At 47.5% G+C, this 24,194-nt stretch overlaps 1 protein-coding gene across 3 annotated transcripts in view; it reads left to right on the top strand.

Moving 5' to 3' along the window:
* Nucleotides 1-23,849, top strand: part of CLIC5 (chloride intracellular channel 5) — a 164,239-nt gene extending 140,390 nt beyond the window's left edge. For all 3 annotated transcript variants that reach the window (XM_058734140.1, XM_058734142.1, XM_058734141.1), the window contains exons 5-6: nucleotides 12,629-12,813; nucleotides 19,091-23,849. In XM_058734140.1, the coding sequence (XP_058590123.1) occupies nucleotides 12,629-12,813; nucleotides 19,091-19,258 (353 nt within the window). In that variant the 3' untranslated portion in view covers nucleotides 19,259-23,849. The remainder of the gene's footprint in view (nucleotides 1-12,628; nucleotides 12,814-19,090) is intronic.
* The last annotated feature ends 345 nt before the right edge of the window (nucleotides 23,850-24,194 follow it).

Here is a 24,194-nt window from a genome sequence, read left to right as displayed (position 1 = left end):
CACACGGACACACACACAGACAGCTCTTGTGTGTTCTGATATTTCCAGGTACTAGCAGAGGCCTTTACATACTTCCTTAAATAAACAGGACGTGTATCCGTTAATCTGAAAAATGTGCTTGCATGCGAAGTTGTGTTAGTGAGAAGACTTGACACGGGTCTAACAGCTATGCTGTTAAGCATAACGGTGTGTAGGCCTCAGAAGTGCGGCAGTGGGCGCGTGTGTCCGCACTTCATTGTGTGTGTTCGAGAGACAGAGAGAGACAGATCATGAGCGGGGAAGGGGCAGAGAGAGAGGGAGACACAGAATTGAAGCAGGCTCCAGGCTCCGAGCCGACAGCACAGAGCCCGACGCGGGGCTCGAACCCACAAACCATGAGATCATGACCCTAGCCGAAGCCAACGCTCAACCGACTGCGCCACCCAGGAGTGGCTCAGGAGTACTCTAGTTGGTTATGCAATGTCTGTACTCATAACCTCTCCTCCGTCATTAGAACGTAGCTCTGAGGGAAAATTCTCTCTCCTCTGTTGACTCTCGTTGGAGAATGGCTCTGGGGAAATTAGCATCTAGACTGGGTTTCCCCATTTTGGGGAATGACAAGATGTGAAATCCAGGTGGCGTATTAAACTTTCTCTTGCAAACTTCAAACACCTCAATCATAAACTCTCCTTGCCAAATTGGTCACTATCTCGTCCAGGCAGGATGGACAACGTTCTGTCCGTTTCACACAGGAAAAGTTGGGGTGTGGAAAATTTGTTCCGGAGACATGAGGGAGCTATGATGGTCACGGGACGAACCAGGCATTTCTCAGCTTTGAAACTCTTTTGCTACAGACTAAGTGATGCTGAAGCATGGGAAGTGAAGCCAAGGGGTTATAAATGCAGTCTGGTATTCTGAATTTATCAGTTATTTAGATAATTCGTTGAGGGGGGCGGAAGGTTGCCACACAGAACTTTGACTTTAAAACTCCTAACTTTCTTTAAAAATCTGCTCTCGAGCTGTCTTTCCGGAGGGCACCCCACACCCCCTCAAGCCCATGCGTGAGTTTCGCCTGAGTAGCCCCATGAGCTAAAGAGCCACGTTTAGGACTTATGTGCCCAGTGTTCGTTTGCCGTGTTATTCAGGTCATTTTTAACTTGAACGCACGTTTGAATCCCCTGGGGCTTTGGTAAAATACAGATAACGACACAGTGGGTCTGGGGTGAGGCCTGAGGGCTCCCAGATGATTCAGTGTTGATGGTCCAGGAGGGAGCTTTGGGAAGCGGGGTTCTGCGCAGCAGTCTCCATGAGGACACGTGCTGTGTGCGTCTCACTAGTTACTGTCTCAAGAGCCCAGCTCAGCATCTGGCCCACAGCCAACGTTTGTGAGCTGAATGAACGCATCATCTCCCAGACGCTTCAAGAGGCACCTGTGCTGTCTGCTCGGGTACCCAAGAGACGTTCGATAAAAGGGTCTACCCTGCCTCATCAATGTCACGGCCATTTCCTCCATCTGCTTCCTGTTCCAGCTTTACCTGTAAGCCTGTCCCATATCCCTGCCCTCCATTCTCGTGGCTACTTTTGAAACTTCCCAGCGTCTGCTTGGTTGATTCTGTCCTATGACCAGAACTCTCTCTCAGCTGAAAGTACATAACGTTCGAATCACCTTTGTTATGTTAAATGCAGCTTTACGGTGGCTGGGGGGGGTGGGGTGGGAAGAACCACATTTAAAACCAATCAATAAGAACAATCTGACCCACGTTTTGTTTCTGTTTTGGGGACCTCAAAGACAGGTTTTACTCAACACTTTGTCTACGCCTGGCCCTGGCCTCAGTCCTCCCTGTGTCACCGGGCAGAGAGGTGCAGGTTGGTGGGGACCTGTCCGCATTTGGCTCTGATGCACCCCCAGGAGGGCATGCCAGGCCAAACAAGTGAAATCCCTTCATCCATCCCCGAGAGACCGAGGGCTACCATTACACAAAGAAAGGGAACCATTGTAGGCCCTCTAACGAGATAAAGCAGTTGCATAAGCATATAGACACATATAGAGTTACATTTTAGGGGCCCTCACCTTTCCTCAGACCCTACTGAATAGCTCATTCTTTCAACAAACACTTATTCAGTACCAGGCACTGCACAAGGTGCTAGAATAATAATGTAATAAAGAAATATTGACGATATCTACGTGAATTGGCAAGGGCAGTGCTTGGCCACATATAATAGAAACCTGATTACAGACACCAAAGCAAATATTTATTTTATTTTACTTAGCAAAAACCTACATAGCATTTTACTATGTGCCATGCCCTGCTCTAAAGCACTCTTTCTAAATGTTTACTTCTTAATCAGAGTTTGCTTTTCTCACATAACAAGAAGGCCAGAGAGTAGAGAGGTCCAGGCAGTTGTAGCTGCTCATAGAAGTCATCGATCTAGATCCTTGGAGCACTGATTCTCTACCGTTAATGTGTGATTGTCATTCTCATGTCACAAGATAGGTACTCCACTTCCGGACATTCGTCCGAGTTCCAGGCAAGGGCAGCTGTGTCGGTCTTTTCTCGCCCAGAAGCCCATCCGTAAATTTCCACTTTGATCTCGTTGGTCATAACTTGGTCATTTGGCCTTCTCTAGTAACAGTCTGGGAACATAAGTATTTTTGACTGGGCACATGACTACGAAGAAATCTGGGTTCTTTTAGGTACCAGGAAGGTGAGAGTGAATTTCTCCATACAATGCATTTTCAACAGAAGGGGATTTAAAACACACACACACAAAAACTACAGTGAAAATATCTGATCTGGCCATGCCCAAAACAAACAAACAAACAAACAAACAAAAACTAGTATTTCAAATTCTCTGTTGGGGTTAACCAAATCTGAATCATTACCCCACGTAGATTTTAAGAAACAGAAATGTAAAGTTGCATACTTAATCTGCAACACTCTTACCTCAAACTTTAGAAGATGCAAGTTAAAGTCGTGCTTTAGAAGATGCAAGTTAAAGTCGTGCAACTAAAGCTTCTCCCCGCAGATTGTAAGCCGTGAGGGGGCAAGTGGGGGCACCCAGAGGACTCCTCTGAGCAAGGGCGGGGGAGGGTGGGTATTACTGTGGTATATCTGGGGAATTCTGCAAAATATCACTCGCCCCCCACCCCTGCTGAACTTACCTTCTAAGGTTGCCCCGTTGCATGACTGTCAGGAACAAGGCTCACTCTGGTGGGACTGTGGTTACGACAGCAGAGTCAGAGTGAAAGGGCCAGCTGAAAACTCAACAAAAGACTGCGTAAATCATCTGGGGTGGCTTCCTCAGGGTGGAGGACAAGTCAAGCACAATGTTTACCAAGCAGGCTTTTTTGCTTGCAATTCTAAGAACTCACCAGCTTTTTTGTGTGCTTTGTTTCTTACACAGCGGCAGCGTCACGCCTTGCCCATAAGAACCACACGCTGAGAGGCGAAGGTAGTTCTAAGTCTCCTCCAGGCATCCGCCATGGCAATCCTAACAAGGTGTCCCTTGTTATGAAATCTCTTTTGCAGGGGAGGAAACTGAGGCACAAGAGGTGAAGCAGCCCACCCAAGTTAGTAAATGGCCGAGTGTGGATCCCCATGCAGGCCGCTGGTCCCGCAGTTGTGCACCTGACCTGTATACATGAGACATTGAAATAATTCATTATTTAACATGCACGTAGTGCTGAGTTTTCCAACAAGAGTAGGTAGGTCATTTAGGAAACGGTGATCAAATCGGTTCATAAACCACGGAACAACTAGCATGTGCATTTTCCAAATACACTACACAACCCCCAGCTTTACTTGGGGAGTCGTGACTCAACATCCGTGAGAGGTGAGGGGCACCAAACCTGGCCCACCCACAGAGGGCGCTGGAGAGAGACGTATTAACAACTGAAAGAATGGGCGGCTGGGGGAGAGTTTCCAGACGGGATAGTGACAGAATGACAGAAACCAGTAATTATTTAAATTTAGAGCTGTGGTGGCTGCGTGGCGATTCTTAAATTTGTCAATGGCTCTTCTACAAAAGATGTGGGCATTGGAGGATGAACAGGGCAAAATGTGGCTAAGTCAGTTCAGCTTGAGCGTTTGCAGGGAGTGTTGAGAAAGAACATGCCTAGGTCCCAACGCTGGACGGAGAAAGCGTCTCCCTTGTCTCGTTCATTCCCGATGTTCGATGTTCGAATATGAGGGCTGAGCCTAATCTACGGCCTGATAGTTAAAAATAACCTGTTACAAAGTAGCCATAAAAATCTAACAGTTTTCAGCCTGATTCAGTCTGCTACATAAACTACAACCAGCATTAATAGCTTCAGTCAGCATTTATGTCGTTCTTTCTATTAGCACAATGGTTTTTACAACCATTTATGAGTTTCTGGAAAGCCTAATAGGAAACACACATGCATGTCATACGTGTTCGCTGTGGAAGATGCAGTTTCCGCTGCTTAAGGACAGGCCAGGAGGGGTCGCCACCGCCCCGTGGCTGAAGCCTGGGCAGGGCTCCAACGGGGACCACATTCTCTCTGGGTTGTTGCAGCCAGCTCGCACCCTCCCCGGGAGTTTCTGAAGCTTCCTCTTTCCACTGGCCCCAGTTTTTCTCTGTCTCTCTTTCTCTTCCCGTTGATAAGTTATCACTGGGGGGAGCCTGCAGGGTACAGACTATGTACACAAAAGGAAACTTAAATTTGAAGACATAAGTGATCATCTTTCTTTTCAAATGTACTGTGGCTTTTAGATTTAGAAAATTATGTGAAGCTGGAAGTGTCTATATTATGCATACCTCCCTTCCTATGTAAAAACAATATCTTATGAAAGGCATGCCAAAAAGTCCTAAATTCTTTACCATGCTGTTTCTTTTTTAATATGTATTTATTTTTGAGAGAGACAGAGTGTGAGCAGGTGAGGGGCAGAGGGAGAGGGAGACATAGAATCCAAAGCAGGCTCCAAGCTCTGAGCTGTCTGCACAGAGCCTGACGTGGGGCTCGAACTCACGAGCCATGAGATCATGACCTGAGCTGAAGTCAGTTGCTCAACCGACTGAGCCACCCAGGCGCCCCAACCATTCTGGTTTTTTAAACACAGCTAGCTAATTGCCAAAGCCATGCCTTGAAACACACACACACACACACACACACACACACACACACAGTTCATTTGTTGTCGGGAGTCATACTTCTAAACATGGGGGGCAAATATTGGGTTGATTTGCGGAACTGTATAAAAAAGATGATTCTTCACCATGATCCCCTCTAGGGCTTGGGGAAGAAACCGTACAGAGGATCTTCTCTCCTTCAAGGAAAAATCCCTTACCACCTTAAAAATACATCAAAGAAATCTATAAACCCATTTGCTTGGTGAATCTTTCCACCCAGGTGGGTAAGGGGCATCCTATAGTGTCCTATACCCTAGTCCACCTTAGTGGTAAGACCTGAATCCTGCCTTGGGACTAGAGAATCGTTTACTGACCACTTACTGGAAAGAACCATGGGAGTTTATCATTTAATCCACCCTCCCATTCAAGGCTGAAGTCTTTTCTAGAACAAACAAATAATACCCATGGCAGCATGAGCTAGACTCCTCTGAAGCTCAGCTGACATTGCAAGAGTGAACAGTAGGGAATCTGTTGAAGTTGCCATTGCGTTTTGCTTTCTCATAAACCACTGTTTGTCTTTCCACCTTTCCTGTTTTCACCAGTGCCTAGAAACGGAGGCCTGGGAATTGCTTCCCACAGGGGAGCCCCTGGGTCTTTCACAGCTAGAGCCAATTTGACAACATCCTCCTCTCTGGCTATGAGGCCAGGTCGTCTAGTGTTGGTCTCATGCCAAAGGTGGACATGAATTCTCCAAACTATCAGACCAAGTAAGTGTGACACATCCCTGTAGCCTGATTTTTGTTAAGTCCCTTTATGCACCAGAGTCTGTAGAAGATGCTTTAACAGCAACTTGTGAATAACCATAATCAGTGCAGGATTCAAACTCAGATCTCTTGAAGAACAGAGTGGATGTGCAGACATTTCAGGGAAGCACAGTACAGGGCCACCAGCCCCTCCCTGTCCCTTCCCTGTTGATACCTGTGATGTGTTAACATACCCAGAGGACCCAGACACAGGAGAGTAGGGCTCACCAAGCCTGAAACAAACTTTCGTTCCCATCTTCTACGACCCTGCTGCTGCCTTTTTTTGACCCTGTGGTCGACGGACCAGGTGAAGATGATACTTTGAGAGACAGAAGGACCATGGGGACCCACTACCACTTACTTGCTATGTGTTCTAGACGGGTCGCTGTGGATCAGAGGGTGTGAACCTCGGTTTCCACCTGCTTATAATTTTGCCTTTATGTGCCCATTCATACTTCATGTAACCCAACTATAACAGGGCTACATTTTCTGTCTTTAAGGACTTGGACAACACAGAAAAGCTCTATGGCTTCCAATTCCTTAAACTTGAAAGATGAATGTAGATCTTTATGGAAGATTTCTTGCGGGGGAGGGAACTACACTGCCCAGCCCAAAGCCAAATGTCCTAACTACCCCTCTCCACCTTAGAGCATCCTTGTCCCTCCTTAAACATGTCCTCTTTATGAGCATTTATGTTCCTGCCCACCCTACCTGCACCTCCTTTTTTCCCACCACGGTAACTCTCCTGAGCCTTACTGCTGCCCAGCCTCCTCCTCTTGCTTGGATCGTTGGCCCTGGGCATCTTGTCTAAAGCCGTATGACCTCACTGTTTCTAAAGAAAGGCTGCTTCCTCCAGAAAGGCGAGGGAGAGATGATATGACATTGTTACCATTTGATTTTGGGGGGTTCCCATCACATTATCATTCAGGTTTAAAACTGTCAAATGTCAACAAGGTGTGGCCATCTTTGTGTTTTCTCTCCAAGAATATGTGATGGCCAGAGAAATCTCCTTTGTGGCCTCCCTCAAGCCACAGCTATGCTTTGTCGTCGTCGTTGTTGTATCGACATGATCTCGAAAGAGATGAAGAGAAACAACGTGATTTGGTCCTCCAGGTATTTCCCAATATCTAGATATTTCTTTCTTCATAGGCAAAACCCAAATGACTTTCTGTCTTTTCACCCAGATGTTCTGCTGTCACACAGACAATGTGACAGCATTGGCCCTGAGTGCAGACAAAGTTAGTATCTGTTGCTGAGAAATGATGGGAAGGGTCCTGGTAGGCTCGCTTCTCAGAGATAGTAATTCCTTCTGGATCCACTGATGGTCATTAACAGTACCAAGAACTCCAGCAGAAGTCAAGCCGTTAATAGAAGAACACAGATATTTTATCAAAGGAGCCGAAGGTAGGACGTGAGGGAGTAGCCACACTCTTGATTCTAATCTGTCCTGAGGATCCACTGGCCCCGTGAGAGAGAAGAATTCTACAGAAGGAATTCTAAGGAAGAAAAAAAAAAAGCATTCACTATTTAGCTGCTGATTCAAACTAACATTTCCGTCAAGATAGTGGCCTCACAAGCCAAGCTGTTATCTCCGAATGTTCTCAATTCCTTTATCTCTCAGATTTAGCACATCAAGAACCGTATCTAGAGGACTTGACTCCTAGAGAAGTTAGTCTGTGGTTGTTAGACTATTTGACCTAGGAAGACGTACAGGAAAGCCTTCCTTCCCCCTCCTGGCCCAGGGGATTTGGGGATGAAGGAGGAGAGAGAGGTAGAAAGGCCAGGGGCCTAGAGTCGTATCTGGGAAACCCCACATGACACTTTGCTCAAGTAGCCTTCCAGGGCTTTGGAGGGAGCCCAACAGCCTACCTGTGACCACCACCCAAGGCTCAACATCCCCAGCCTTACTCTGGAAGGGAGTGGAGGTTTTGCTGAGGAAACGGTAACTGAGCAGAAATGCGGGACCTGTGGTAGCTTCCTAAAGCCTTCCACCCACTAGATCCCAGGACCCCTCTCTCCCCAAGGCCATGAGGTGACAGGAATCCTCCCACCCTCATTTACTCAGGGAGGAGAGCACAGGTGATGGAGACTTTCTGTAAGACTGAGCATTCTCATGTCAAAGAGATTGAGAATTCTTTTTGAGAGACTATTTATTACATTGGACTATGTTGTAATCCAGAGTGGACTAAATTAAAGTTGTTGTTTTCCCATTACCCAGAGGTTGGGCCTTGTAAGGAAGGCAACAGCAGTGAAAAAGCAAACAAGGTGCAATTTCAGTACGTATCCTGGGAACAGTTTGCTTGTACATATATGTGTGCCTTGGGAAAGTCTAGGACTCACTTTTTTTTTTATCTGCTAAATGGGTATGAATAATAATGCCCATTTCAATAGCTTCATTGTGTACTTAGATGATAGGTCGCATAAACATCCCCAGTCTACTTCAGAAATTCAGCTAGTGTATTTCTTGCCGGTGCTGGATCAGAGCCATGAACGAGGCGCCGCGGGACAGAGAGTCCCTCGGCCTGGGGCCAGCTCCCAGGAGCCATGATCTTCTTCTCCATGGGAGAGTGGAAGAGACGCCCATCCAGGCTGCAGCCGGTGATCAGAGGTGGTCCCCTGGTTCTTACCTCTCTGCAAGTTCACATGCCAGAGAGAAAACACGCGTTAGGAGCTGAGGTGAGGGTACAGGAACCTGGGCCCACAGAGCTGCTCCTGTCCTTTCAAAGACCACCTTTGACATCTGTTCCGCTCTAAGTGAGTTCTGAGCCCCAAAGAGTCTGTGTGGCTGCTTGCTGATATCCCCGCTGCACAAGACGTGCCAGCAAAGCAGGGTTGAGCCGTGCTTGCAAGAGCTTGCTGGAGGCTGAGCTAGAGTCTTGGCTCCCGGGTCCTCATTCAGCCTCCATGCCCTGGTAAGAGTATATTATTTTCTTAGCTCAAATTGCCGTTTCCAAGTCATTATTTCTCTACGACGAGAAAACAATATTGGTTCTTATGTAATATCAACCTCAATGAATCTGGAAGTGATCATGGAATGGGTGGATTTTTTTTTCCTCCTTAAAAAGGAGAAAAATAAATTTGAGATTGTTTGCATATGGCTGAGAATATTTATGAACTATTCCCCTTGCTTCCTCATCACATATTTTACCCAGCACATTTGCGTGTGGTACAGAATAAATCTTTACAGGAAGGGCGGGTGGAGAGGGCAGAAAGCAGTTAAAGGACTGGGTACCCGTCAAGTGCCTGGGACGTGGTTGGTCCTGGGTCTCAGGGTCCCCTGGCCTCAGGCTTACTTGCTGTGGTCTGAGGGTTGCCCCATCCTGCGGCTCAGAGGAAGTCTTTGGGAGGGAGGGTTCCAAATTCGAACACTGAAGGATTACCGTCTGCTTGTCACTCTGGTTTCTCTTACGTCCCCTGCGCTGTTACCAGAAAGGTGAACGCCTGTGCTTTCATGACCTGGGTACCGTCAGCCGAAAGAGATAATTAAATTCTATGGATGCCAGATTGAGCCAGGGTCAGAGGAATAAGTTGGCAGGTGGGAGGGAAAAGAACTGGCAGAGAAGTTCTTGATGCTGGCATCTGGTATTCGATAACAAGGGCAGTGTGTTAGCACAGACATGTTGCGTCTGTTTCCCTCTGGCCGTGCCCCTCACACAGCTCGTCACCAAGAAGGGTCCCGGCGGAGTGTAAGGGACCGGCTGTGGCTGTATGTTAAATCGGGAAGAGAAGCAGGGCTCGGGGCTGTTGATTCTCTCCTCCAGGGACCGGGCCTCAGAACTGGAGCTTCTGAGAATCTCTCATGGCCTGCCGCACCTTGGATTTTTGAGGAAAGTACTGGTGGCGAGTCTGGGGTCAGGGACAGAGCGCAGATGGCTGCCATATTTGGTATTGCAGTCATTAACTGCTGTCCTAGCATGGGGCAGGCGTAGTCTGAGGCACTTTTCCCTGCATAATCTGAGCTAGTCCTCGCCCCGGCTTTACGAAGATTAGCGATCTTCCTCTCACAGTTGACATGAGAAAACGGAACCTCAGTGAAGTTGAGGAACTTGCCCAAGGTCACACTTCTTGGTAAGTTCCAGGATCAGGGACGTTCCCAACACTTGCGGGGTCTGAAGCCAATGGAATAAGTACAAATAAGGAATTAAAAAAAATCAAGCTCAAGGCCTTGGAAGGGGCCCATGTGATTAAGGGAACCGAAGCTTTCACCTCAGCAACGTCGCAGTAAATACACCCTGGGCAGGGTCAAAATTTAAACACAGGGTTAGCTCCAGGTCACTTGGCCCCTTCCCTGCGGCCTGGTCTCCTCTTCTTTCTACCACGGTTAACACCAACTCCCCCACCCCCTTCACATTCCTGATCGAAATTACACAAACTCCAGTATGAAACTGAAGCTCCGAGGACATCCTCAGAACACACCCACTTGGTATGTTACATACATGTCAGTTACAGGATAGGACAACAGCCACGCCCACTGCCGGACTTTATTCTTCCACCTCAAGAGCTCGTTGAGAGATAGTTGATACTTATCCAGAACCGCCCTCCCAAGGAGCTCCAGTTGCTGTGCTAGGCGGCTTTTGCAAATGTCATGATAGTTCCCACGCTGGGCAATTTGGGCACAAACTTCTGCAGTGGCCTGCTCCAGTCTCCAGCGGGCATTTTAGAAGTACCATCAGCAGTGTTTCATTTCCCATCATATGTCTCTTTCCCTTGCATTGCTATCCATTGGTCAGACTTCAACAAGCACTCCTCTATTTGACTTTTCCTATCTCCATTATCATCAAGATTTTGTCAGAATCTCCATAACTGAAAGGGAGGGAGGGATTTAAGGGAGCAGACAAACCCAATATAGATCACAAGTGCTTTGGTGGGGGTAGGGAGCATAATAACTATTGTTTGGTACCCACCCTCTGCTCCTGCCCTTGAATAGGCTTGCAGTCCCATCCCTAGTCTAGACAATTACTAAGGGGAATACAAGCATTTTTCCCAGCCCTGCTCACTATTCTCCCAAACTGGAAACACAAAGCAGATGATGAAGTACAAGTTCAAATGCCACACCAGGGAGAAGGAAGTATTGAGAAACCACGTCCAACCTCCAGCCTGTTTTCAACATTCCAGTAAGCGTTCAATTGATTTATCTTGGGCTGGTGTCATTTCATTGTCTCAAACAAAGGCCTTCTATGAAAAGACAAACTTGGGTTGAGGGAGGAGTGGCTAACAGAAGGCCCATTTGGGAAAAAGTAAATAAGAGTACAGTTCTCTGGGCTCTTCCTCCAGAGGGAGCATCCCCCTTTCATCTGCTAGAATTAGCATCAAGACTGGCTGGTGACCTGACCTCTGTCCACCTCTGTCCTCTGAGTTCAGGTGACCAGTGTTCTGTGCCTGGAATAGACTATGAAGTTCTGGATGGAATGGTTCTGAGTGATAGTGACTTCCGGCTGTTCTTTTTTTTTTTCTTTTTTTTTAAAATTTTTTAAACATTTTTTTTATTTTTGAGACAAGGAGAGACAGAGCATGAACGGGGCGGGGGGGGGTGGGGGTCAGAGAGAGGGAGACACAGAATCTGAAACAGGTTCCAGGCTCTGAGTTGTCAGCACAGAGCCCGACGCGGGGCTCGAACTCACGGACCGCGAGATCATGGCCGCTTAACCGACTGAGCCACCCAGGTGCCCCATCCGGCTGTTCTTTTGAATATTTTGTTCTGCTCTTGTGACTAAATGAATTACTCGGCAGGAAATTATTGGGACAAGACTGCAAACGTCATCCACCACATGATCTTCCTTTGGACGTTCATTCTTTGAGCTGTGTCCGTGACAGGTTTCCACGCAGCTGTGACTGGGCATTTCTGGTGCACTGGCCCTTGCATTTTGGACATCCCTGATTTTTAGAACAACCTTCTCTAGATTAAACTGAAGTAGGGCTTTCTGGTATGCATTGGTCCTCTAGGGGCAACACCAAACAGGTGGTTTACTTTCCTATGTCAGGTCTTCCTGCAAACCTTGTCACCTTCCCTTCTCAGGTTGGGTTCGTCAGTGCTCCCATGGTTAATGCTTCTGCAAAGTCTGGTGCATATCTCTGTCCTAGGGATTTTACACAGTTGTTATTTACTTAGTCAGGAGCCCTTTCTACAAAATTATTATGTGGGTTGATTGTGGAATATTGGCAAAATATAGAGAAGCAAAATAGAAAATGAAAATTAACTGTCATTATATCTACTGGAGATAAGCACTCTAAAAACTCAGACGTATATCCTAATGGTTGTATTTCTATATTTATGTTTTTTCCACAAATGATTAGCTAGTATACATTGCTTGGTTAAAGTTTGCTTTTTCTGGGCCACCTGGGTAGCTCAGTCGGTGGGGTGTCCGACTTTGGCTCAGGTCGTGATCTCATGGGTCATGAGTTCGATCAAGCCCTGCATCAGGCTCAGTGCTGTCAGCATGGAGCCAGCTTTGGATCCTGTCTCCCCCTCTCTCTCTCTGCCCCTCCTCCACTTGCGCTAATCTCTCTCAAAAATAAATAAATATTCAAAAGCTTTTTTTTTTTTTAATAAAAAAAAAGTTTGCTTTTTCAGACCGCTTAGTCCTCTTCCACTGCATTAGATTGGTGACTGCCAGGTATTCTGTAGTGTGTGGGGAGCTGGCCGTGTGACGAGGGGGACAGGATTTGGGATGAGCCCCTTTACTCCGAAGTCCCTGCGGTTGTTGCCAGTGGCAGGAAGGTCCGCTAAAGATACTTCTTTTGCTCTTTCATGCCAGCCCTTGAGAAAGGCCTGACCAAGGCACTGAAGAAACTGGATGACTACCTGAACACCCCTCTTCCAGAGGAGATCGACGCCAACACTTGCGGGGATGAAGACAAGAGGTCCCGGCGCAAATTCCTAGACGGGGACGAGCTGACCCTGGCCGACTGCAATCTGTTGCCCAAACTCCATGTGGTCAAGGTAAAGACCGCTCTATCTGCAGGTGGCTCGCTGTATCCAGGTCCGCCATAGGCCCGGTCACTTGTGTGGATGAGTCAAGGACAGTGCCACACGGCCGGTCCAGAGTCTGGGCTCTGAAGTCACATGAATAGGAACCCAGAGTCAGCTTCCACTGCCTGGTGGCTGTATAGACTCTCTGAGTGTCAGTAAAACAGGCATATATTACTTCCTCCTTATTCTCATTCTTACTTCTTGGCTGGGAGAGTAAATACGGTGTGACAGTGCCTGGCATATTGTAAAGGCTCAATACATAGTAGCTCATTGTCATTTCATGTATGAGAGAGAGAGTGAGTGGGGGCACTTCTTCCTTGTCTCTGCCTCCTGGGTTCTCACTGGCCACACCCCCACATCTCTCTGAAGTTGCTTCATGTGCGAGCCTTCTCATTCCCTTCAGTAACTCCCTAGGGCAGGCATATAGCATCCTCCTCATCTATCAGTTGAAGAGCCGGAGGCTGTAAGAAGTGACATCATTTTCTTGTCATGGTTGCACTCACTGGTCAACTTCGTCACCCCGTGTAATCCTGTCTTGTAAGAATCGGAGGATCCGAGAGTTGGAAAGAAGGGAATCCCAAGGTCATCCCAAACCATCTCCCACCCCAAACGGGACCACTTTCTGTGTGTCTGTGACAGGCTTCCATGCAGCTGTCACTGCACCTTTCTGATGATGAAGAGTCCCCTGCCTAGCGAGTCAGCCCTATCCCTTTGGACAGCGGTGATTATTAAAACATCCTTATATTGAGCCCCATCAGCCTCCAGGCCACCCTTTGTATCCTGGAACAGCATGGAACGGGACTGCTCTGTTTCATCTCATTTGAAGACAACAGTAGGGTGCCCCAACATTCTCTCTCTAAACTGACGCTTCTTACCTCCTTTCCCGGCCCTCACCAGCCTAGAGAAACACACAGTGGGATCGTGCAGTTAGATCGTCATCTACTCTCATACGTACTCGTATCGTACGTCTCAGGCAGTCAGCTCTGTGGGGATAGTGGCTTCTACAAGCATGACGGTGGGCGGGTTCATGGTGACCCTTTCATAAATACTCACTGATTGGCCATTTCATCACTTAGCTTGTGACTTTATCATACCCACTTTCCTTCTACCCTTCGTAAAAAGAACCGTTTATCAGCTGGATATCTGCCTATCGTGTTTCAGCTGTAGTCCTGAGCTGGAAACGCGGGCTTCCCTCCAATCAGAGCACAACCAGCTTGAATTGCGATCGTAGCTGGGCAAGGGCCATGGGACTTGGTCAGAGCTGGAGACTGGGTGGGAATCATGCATGCCGTTACCGACAGGCTGGGAAAATGCAGCCTATGAATATGAAGGCACTTTGGGTTCGGGGCCAGGCCAACGGTTACTTGTAAGTCCACCCAAGCTTACACGTCTTTCAGGTTGTTAATTACTGCATGCACCACCACAGCCCTGGAAACGCCTTTTATTCTCTTTTCCTGAGTTACAAGTGGCACCCTTAGGGATGGTGTGATTCCAGGTCAGCCACACTGCGTCAGAGTGGTGTAACGGAAGGACCCCCATTCAGAAAGGCGTGAGACCCCCATGCTAGTCCTGACAGCATGAGCTGGGGCGAGTCATTTAATCTCTTTGGAATTCTTTTCTCTCGTGCCCCAATGAAGAGATAGGAAGTATATTCCTTCTTGCCTCTTTCTCTCTCTTCCTTCTCTCTTTTCTTCTGTCTTGAAGAATCTCTTGTCAAATAAGGTAAACAAATGGATCTCCCAGGCCCCGTGCTTCATCCTTCGACTCCTCCAGTGCCTCCTAGCCCTAAACGATGATGCGACACCCGTGTCCTTGCAGAAGCTGGGGATCAGGGCGGGGCGGGGGTGGGGAGGATGGCGGCCTTGGAGGGGACAAGGCTGGGCCTCGCCTTCTGTCTCCTCATATTTCTGCTGATCCAGCTTATCAGATCCCAGAGACCTGGCAAACCCCCGACATGAAGAAAGAGTGAAGGGGGAGCCAAGTCAAGTTTGGCTTCTGATGCCAAAACCTAATCTGGGCTGTGGGAGCTAACTGTTTTCATATGAAAGAGCAAATTCAGAGCAGGAGTGTGCAAGTTCCTGTGAACGTCAGAGCTCCGTGCGCGCCTCCCCGCCTGCTCTCTTGCGCGTGCGTTCTCCCTCCCTCTCTCTCTCTTGCCTGGCTCTCGTTCAGGTTCATCTTCCTCCTGCCTGAGAGCCTGGTTTGAACTCGTGCTGTCTGGCTCCCTTCTAGTCCTTGGCTCCTCAAGTCAAACCGACATGCGAGGAAACAGCCGGTTCTGTGGCCAAGGCTCAGGGCGTGCAGATCCGGGCAGGGAGGGGCATGGCGGGCCTTCTCTTGGGGCCACTGGGACCCCTGCCTAGCACAGTGACCTGCTTCAGCCCCTGAAGCAAACAGGAAGGGAGGCATGAACACAAGTCTATGTCCATAAATTGCTTTTCTGCTGTTTTAAATCTCATGTCGTATCCTTTAAAAATGAAAACAGATCCCAGCACGGAGGGACTTGAGACCGCTCTGTCGGTCAGCGTGTGACCCGCGGATCCTGCAGGGACTTGTTCTTGCCGGGGCAGGGACAGCTTCTTCTCAAAGGCTCTTGGGCAAACCCAAGGGCCCTCACCCTGCGGTGAACAGGGGAAGACCAAGGTGAACGGGCAGTGTCTGTTGGACCCGGCATTTGCTTATGGCCGGTGCTCTGCCAGAGGATTCAGATTCCATCCCCTTTGCTTTTTTAGCCACACCTGAGCCGGACACAACATTGTGGGGATGGGTTCTCCAGTGACCACACCAGACCAGTTATCTTAGCCAAGAGAATTTAATTTTTTTTTTTTCATTTTAGAGAGAGAGAGAGAGAGAGAGAGAGAGAGAGATGAGCCGGAGAGAGGGGCAGAGAGAGAAAAAGAGAGAGAGAGAGAGGATCTTAAGCAGGATCTATGCTCAGCATGGAGCTCGATGCAGGGCTCGATCCCACAATCCTGGCATCTTGCCCGGAGCTAAAATCAAGAGTCGGTTGCTCAACCGACTGAGCCACCCAGGCGCCCTACCAAAAGAATTTAATAGAAAGAAGCACTAAGTACTGAAGATCTAGGAAGGCAAAGTGTACCATGACATTTCACCAGGATGAGGCAGCTACAACCCCCAGAGCAGCAGAGGTAAACGGAAGAGGTCAGAATTATCTAAACTTGGAAACTTAGATGAGGGGCCCCTGCAGAGCTGAACCTTGGACCTCTGAGGTGGGGCTGCCGAGCCAGCACTGGAGGTGGAGTTAAGAGGACAGTCCAGAGGAGTCACTGTCGTGTGCTGGCCTCTCTCAGACGGGGTGATGCACGGGTTCCGCTAGTGTAGGCAAAACAAGAAAACTGGAGTCAGTTGCCACTGCGGGAGCAAAGGGGACTGAGAGGAACAGAAAGCCTAGGAAGGGAAGGGACGTCTCTTCTCCCTCCTCCAGCCTTGCAGGCTCTCTAGCGCCCCCTCGTGACAGAGTCTCACAGGGAGTCACTGGCAAAGCAGAGATGTGATTTGCAGAGTCCCTGCCCCAGGGGCTGGAAGAAACAACACCAAGGGTGGTTTGGAGATCAGCAGCTATAGCTGAATAACTGGCACATGAGAGATTCTGAGTATAGCGGTTCCTGCATCATTTGCACAGGGCTCGGTAGCCCCGTGGAGAGGACCGCAGATTAGGAGGGAAGGACTGTCACAGGACTAAAAGGCACGGCCTAAGGAACATAGTCAGTGATACTGATAGTGTCCTGTGGTGACAGATAGGAGCTACACTGTTGCTGTGCACAGCACAGCATAGAAACTTGGCTGAATCACAGGGTTGTACACCTGAAACTAATGTAACATTGCACGTCAACTACACTCAAATAAAAAAAAAAAAAGAAAAGAAAAGAAAAGCAAGGACCGGAATAAATATTAGTGATTACTCAGTAGATGTTGGTCGAATTAATTCATTTCCTGTGTAATGTTGTGTAAGCCATTGAATCTCTTGTGGCTTCAGTTTGTTCAATGCTGAGGACCTCTGGTCTTTAAAAGTACGTTTCTTACGTTTGACTCTAGGAGATGCACTCTGATTTGGGATAACTGAGGATAGTAAAGATTCCGTACAACTGTTTATGGAACCTTTACTTGTTTAACTTCCCTTTGCCTTACTTTCCACATCTGTAAAAATGGGAGTATAATACACTCTTCCTTATAAAGTTATTTAGAGATTTAAAGTAGCTTGCAGAGGGCTTAAGGTGGAGCCTAGAGCAGGGTGCAGAGTAGATAAGTATTTGCTAGTGTCGCTATGCTTATAAACCGTGTCATTGAGATTATCAGGCAGTACAGAAATGAAGAAGTTGTGGTTCCTGTCCTCCTACTGCTCACAAGCTAGAGAAGAGAGAGAGGATATGAAAACAGTAATTGCAATTCAGAATAGAACAGAGCTTAGTATGTAACAGACGTTCCAAAGTGAAGAATAGGGAGGGGGAGATGCGTGCTCCTTGGGAATGTGGTCAAATTGATGAGGCTGAGCTTTTCCTGCCCTCCCTCATCGTTGCCCTCACTCAGCACAGCTCTCTAGGGGACCCTGAACATCATGGGCATCAACATGAAGGTGAAAGTCCAGAGTAGCTGAATTGGGGTGGTGGGGCGGGGGGAGGTTCTCTGAGTGGGAGGATCCCAGGGTCAGCAGTCTGACAACCTCTCTAAAAAGAAAGCGAGGAAAGGAGTCAGAAGTCAGTGCCTTAGGAGAGAGGCTACTCTTTATTGTTCCCACCCTAGCCCCCTGAGGGCTTGAGGCAAGAACGGCTAATGTGTGGACCCCAATGTACAGTGACAATAAAGGGGGCCCTGTTAAAAAAAAAAAGTACTCAGAATTTCCAGATGGTGACAGCAGAGCATTAAACCAAGAACAGGCCCCTCTGAGTTCGAGGCCCTGTGTGTACACAGGTCACCCTCAGTGAAGACCACCTTATCCTTATCTGTGAACGCATGCAAATGGGCAAAAGGTGGGTCTCAATGAATTAGAAGAGGAGGTAATGTTTCTCGAGCACTCAGTATGAGCCAGGTACCCCTCTAAACGTTTCGTGTGTGTTAACTAATTTGTTATTCCAGGATAGGTTCTATTATTATCTTCCTTTGAGAGATAAAGAAATTGGGGCTCAGAGAGGCTAAGTAAGCAGTCCAAGGCCACACAGCTATTAAGTAGTGGAGTAAAAATTCCAGACGCATTCAGCTGGGATCGAGAGCCCACGCTTTAACCACTGTGCGACCGTTTCAGCACGAACTCCGCTTTCCCAGAGCGCCCATCCACAGCCCCCACGTGTGGCCGACTCCAGACAGAATAAAAATCACCATTCGTTCACTCCCGCTCAAGATCTGTTCATTCGAGAACTGCCTATCCATTCCCACATCTAACTTACACTCCTTATGCTTTTTATTCTCTCCTAAAAATACGGGTGCTTAGGTAAAACAGAGTAGGTAACTAACAGGAACCAGTTTATAGCTCGATCAGTCAGACTTAACCACTGATCACATTTTGGTACCCGTACTTCTAAGTAATCACACACATTTCTCCAAATGCATGATACTGCACTTCTTAAAAATTTTATTTTATACTGCACTTTATTTTCAAAAAAAATTTTTAATCTTTATTTTTGAGAGAGGGGGGTACAAGTGGGGGAGGGGCAGAGCGAGAGGGAGACACAGAATCTGAAGCAGGCTCCAAGCTCTGAACTGTCAGCACAGAGCCCAACGTGGGGCTTGAACTCGCGGACCGTGAGATCATGACCTGAGCCAAAGTCAGATGCTTAACTCAGGCGCCCCTGCAGCATCATTTTCAATAGCTGTCCGGAATGGCCCTGTATTTACGTATGATGATGTATTTCTCCATTTAGATATTGGCGGACATTTGTGTTCTATACCGTTGTTTTTTACCATTGCATTCTTTTTTTTACTGTTAGTTCCATGATCATACACGGGTAGCTGAATCTTGGTATACGTACTTGATTGTTTCCTAAGGAAACATCGCTAGAAGCAGAATGGCAAGGTCAAAGGGCAAATTGTATTTACTTAAGAAATAAATAAGCTTAGATAAGATGACAAGGAGGCAGCGCTTGCCAGCTTGTGTCACAGACACTTTGCTGATGGCCCCCTGTGATGCCTGCTGGGTTTCCTCCCAGGCCACATGGTAGGTCAAGCCGCTTAACTCCTTCTCAGTGATTTGCTTTGCCCGCTCACGCCATCTGTCCTGTCGCCTGTGTTGTAGATTGTGGCCAAGAAATACCGAAACTACGATTTCCCAGCTGAGATGACAGGCCTGTGGCGGTACCTCAAGAACGCCTATGCCCGGGATGAGTTCACCAACACCTGTGCGGCAGACAAGGAGATCGAGTCGGCCTACGCGGATGTTGCCAAGCGCCTCAGTCGGTCCTGAGCTCGGCCACCTTGCCCCACCGCTCCAGCAGAAGGACTCCGCTTCTCCCAAAGGACTCCGGCCTCACACACTCCTCTTCCGCGTTGCCTCGGGGACACTCCTTTTTGTAGCCGGCCGCCTCTTGCTGGCCTCATGGAACCCCGGCCTGCTGTCTCTTAGGAAGGTCAGCGCCGAACCCATCTGATCGTGCAGGAATCTGCAAGCAGAAATGATAGAAATAGTCAAGCTCTCAACCTTTGGGCCGGGCCTGGGTTCCGTGCATCTGGGGTCAGTGTTGGAGAACCCACGTAAGGGACCGTCACTGCCCCCTCTGCCAATATCAGAACCTCTCCTCAGCTGCATTAGGAAAATGTGCGACACTGTGCCCTCTTCCGCCCTCCTCTTTGTTGGGAACTCCACGGCCAAGGACAGATGCCATCGTAGTTCTTAGTAGAAACAGATCCGCTGCGTTTGGGGGAGATGGAGAGAGTGAACGGAGGACAGGCAGGCTGGGGATTGGGCACGTGACAGACACACCCAGTGTTGACACCTGCCGTCCCACTGGGCGCTGAAGACCAGATTGGAAAACCACTTCAGACGTAGTCTCTGTTTGCTGCCGTGCTGAGGGCATTGCGATGCCCTCGTGTATCTGGCTGACACCAGCCTCTGTTTTTACACTGTCCAGGCCTTTCGAGGAAGGGAAGTTGGCATGCAGTTGCAAAGCAGAGTGACTGGGAAGGGCCAGAGGAGGACCGTCAATGCCAAAAGGACCACGGGGTCTACCAGCCATGGATTTTGCTTGCTTTAGGGGTAGTTGTTTTGGTGGAGATTACATTTGATCCATGAGTGAATTTCAGTCTTGGAGAAAGCAGATGGGGGGGGGGGGGCGGTTGGGTGAAGAAGTTCTTCATGAGGCTCCATGTTCCCTGGCAATCTTTCAGATAGGTCTTCTCTCTTATGATCTCCCTAAGTCTTGAACTGCTGATGTTATGTATCACTGCGAACCCTATAACAAAAAAACCCCAAGAATTGGCCAAACATGACTTTCCAGTTCCTTCAAGTTGCTCCTGGATGTGGGTCTTGGGTCTGCTAGCTGGGCGCTCCTGGCTGAGTCGGCTGCAGCCTCCATCGGGTGATGGGTCCATTTGGGAGGTGGCATGGTCATGGAACACCTTAGGAAGAAAGTCCATGGGCCTTTCTGACTGGGAAACCATGTGGTTTGAACTTGAAGAAAAATATGTGCCCCTTCTGGGCTAATTTTCCTGCCATCTGACTCACATGCCAGATGAAAAAGGATATTTTTTAGTTGGTATTTCTCTCCTTGGTCACTCTCCTTGAGTGTCACCTCCTTCAAAGCTCACCTGGCTTGAGCCTGGGGACCCGGGCAGAGGAAACTCAGGGAAATGAGCTAACCATCGGCCCCCTATCCTGGTGAACACCCTATGAGAAAAGCCACCTGCCACAGGATGAGGCTTCCAAGTGCTAGAAAGCCTCAGGACCTGGCTCGTTGCTCAGGAAGGGTGGCAGGACAGCATGGGGCCTTTCCGTGAAGACATCCATGCATCTTCAACCCGGCAGGCCCCAGACCCACCTGCCTCCAGGGAGCTCTGGAGAACAAAAGTGGCACACAGATCTGAGCATTGGGGAGGAAACAGGGGACCCCTTAGCCCACTGAGGAAGAGGAAATTTCTCAGTAGGACATTTTATTAGCCTGAGAGCTTTGCAAGGGCAGGAGGAGTCGATTCATTTCCACCCCTAAAGGAACCTTCCCTGGGACTCCCCGGGAACTTAGTCCCGAGACATGTTTAAAAAGGAGAATGCTGAGGAAATGGCATTCTCCTCAGAGCCCACTGAGGAAGAGGAAATTTCTCAGTAGGACATTTTATTAGCCTGAGAGCTTTGCAAGGGCAGGAGGAGTCGATTCATTTCCACCCCTAAAGGAACCTTCCCTGGGACTCCCCGGGAACTTAGTCCCGAGACATGTTTAAAAAGGAGAATGCTGAGGAAATGGCCCCTTTTACTCTACAGTAAAGCCCCAGACTGGTCTCTTGGGAGATGAAGTCTTGAATGATCCCAGGAGACTTTGAATTAGTGTAAATCCTGTTGTCCCCAGAAACCCCTCCCTGAGTTGACCAACACAGGCATGATGACCTAAGAGGCAGTTTACTTTCCAGAGACCCACAGTGGTGCTGTTCTTGAAGCAGGTAGGTGTTAGCATGGCCAGCGCGACAGAGAAAACAGGCCACCCGGGGGGGATGGCTCCCCGCACGAGTTGTCGGATACTAATGACTGATTTGATTGTCAGAATTCAGCGTTGGCAAGTCTTTAAAAACAAGCCAAACCAAATCAACATGGTTGTTTCTAGATATTCCTTCTGTGGTTGACTTAGTTTTACATAAATATTAAGGCACGAGTTTGGGGGGGCAGTTACGTGATCACTGATAACCATTTAACACAGGGGGCAGAGTTATAGATGGAAAGCACTTCTGAGTACTTGATTCAGGAATATCTTTTTTCTTTCAACAGTAGATTACTATATAATACGACTATTGACTGAGAGCTTTAATGTCTTATGACCAGATTTATTAGAATATTTTTAAGTAACAATAATATTATCTTCTGATTATTTTTTTCCAAAAGAGATTTGCCTCCAGATTCTGCAGCCTCCCTGAAGAATCTTGGCCATAACCTTGTTATATACATGGCAAATCATCTTCCAACATCCGTATGTTGAGGTCCTTAGGTGTCTCCAGAACCAACTCAGGAAGTATTCAAGATTTGCAGTGTAGACTCCAGAGTTTTAAGAGGAGGTCACCCTTGTCGCCGGTCTCGAATGAATACTGATCCTTCAGAAAACATTTCATTGGCATTTGAAAAGGTTTGGGATGAGATCCTATTTTGTTTGGGATTTATTTTTCTTCTTTGGTTTCCGTGTCACTGTTTTATTTGATTTTTATGGGATAGCATGGTGGGAGGCAGAGGCAGAAAGGAGAGCCCAACTTAGAATAACTGTGTAGAATTTACCCATCTGTCAGGCTGGGCTGCCTCTCAGGATGGCCCAGAGAGAAGGTATTGGATATGATTTTAATAACTTTATAAGATGGGCTGGATAATGGTCCCTTCTATTGTGTGTCTTTATCCCCTGATAAGGGAATTCAGATGCCTGACAATTCAGAATCACAGGCTATGAAAAGTGAAAAACACTTTTATTTGGTCATACAATCTAGGACGGTTTCAGCTTCCCAGGAAATGCCACTGTTTTTGGTGTTCACATCCCCCACTGGTGGGGCCAGCAAGGATCTTGGCCTTTTCATTAGAAAAAAGGCTTCACCAAGAGTGAAGTTTCCTGAGCTGCACATGTTAGCATTTATCAAATGAAACAACGGAAGCTCTTCACGACATCTGTGCCCTCTGGCCACTCTGCAGGCAGACGACGCCAGCATCTTAGAATTGTTGCAAAATGGATGATGCCTGGAACAGACCCTGCAGATCTAAGAATCCCAGGAGGCTTAGGCAAATAGAATTTAAGAAAGGGACAGAGTCAGGAGGGTGTGTTAGTAAGAGTTTTCCGTGGTGAGAAACCATTGAGGTCTGTGTCTAAAACTCAGTTGGTTTAGAGACAGCAGGAGGTGTATTTGACGCACCACTATTGCCAGTGGCCAGGAGCCTTTTTGATAGCAGAGTGAATCAAGATGCCAGTGTCTCTCTCCTTGGAAAGATGAAGCAGTATTAAGTCATTAGTAAAACTAAGTTCATTGATTCCTAAGGGATCACTTCGTCGTTTTTGATATGCCATTGAAAAGAATTGTAAGCGTTAGAGAAAAGTATGCATGTGGAACATCTGGAGCTGAACATCTTTGGGCTTGGAGCCCTTTCTGCAAACAAGACCATTGTCTTCTATCCAGTGCTTTGTAGCATTTAAACCAAGGAACATGTGCCCCCTTCATGAATGCCTGTTCCTCGACCTTTGCCAATATTCTTCTCGCAGCTTAGTTTCAGGATGCTTTCCTTTCATCATTCGGTATGATCCAAAGTGTGCATAATTTTGTCTAATGTTACCTGAGGAATTAGATCCAATGTTCCCCTTACCCACCAAAAATAAAATGGAGGATTGTTTCATTATAGGGTTTGGGCTAATCTGTGTTTCGCTAAAAGCAATCTTTTTTTGGAAAACCATAGTTTTAAGGATCCAATTATCTAAGGTATTTTATGTATAGTTAGAGATTTCATATTATCGATTATGCCTATACTTAAAATATATAATATCCGGCTGATGTTTGAATTTGTCTTCCTTTCCTGATTTCCTGTTTTTCCCATTTGGAAAGCTGGGGTGTAGCTAATTTAGCAAAAGATGCCTAGCTTTTATAGAAGGACAAAATTTCATTTTAGAAAGACACTCCAAATGATGGTCACTTGATTTTCTCAAGACCTTTAACTGTGGTGATAAAGTACTAAGACATGCTTTCAAGCCTTAATAAATATAAGTTGCCTTTTAATGAAGATATTGTTGAATGTTTTCTTCATGAATCTGAAGCAGTTAGAGATTTGTTTTCCAGTCTTGATTGGTATTGGCTGATTCAAATAAAGTTGGTTTATTTTCAAATATTACAAACGCGATCCTCAGACTGCTTATTTGAGGTGGGGATTTCCTATGCTGTTCTAAATGAGAAGCGTGAAATACCCCCTTTTTTTTTTTTCCAAATAAGGGTTATTCTGTTTTCCCATTATAAAAGAGAATATGTTCATTATTCTTAAAAATCAAAAGCAAATAAAAAGAGGAAGGTGGGGGGGCGCCTGGGTGGCGCAGTCGGTTAAGCGTCCGACTTCAGCCAGGTCACGATCTCGCGGTCCGTGAGTTCGAGCCCCGCGTCAGGCTCTGGGCTGATGGCTCGGAGCCTGGAGCCTGTTTCCGATTCTGTGTCTCCCTCTCTCTCTGCCCCTCCCCCGTTCATGCTCT

This window comes from Neofelis nebulosa, chromosome 6 (genome assembly GCF_028018385.1).
Source record: "Neofelis nebulosa isolate mNeoNeb1 chromosome 6, mNeoNeb1.pri, whole genome shotgun sequence".
NCBI lineage: Eukaryota > Metazoa > Chordata > Mammalia > Carnivora > Felidae > Neofelis > Neofelis nebulosa.
Note: the sequence above shows the minus strand (reverse complement) of the source record. Positions and strands in the feature narration are given on the sequence as shown.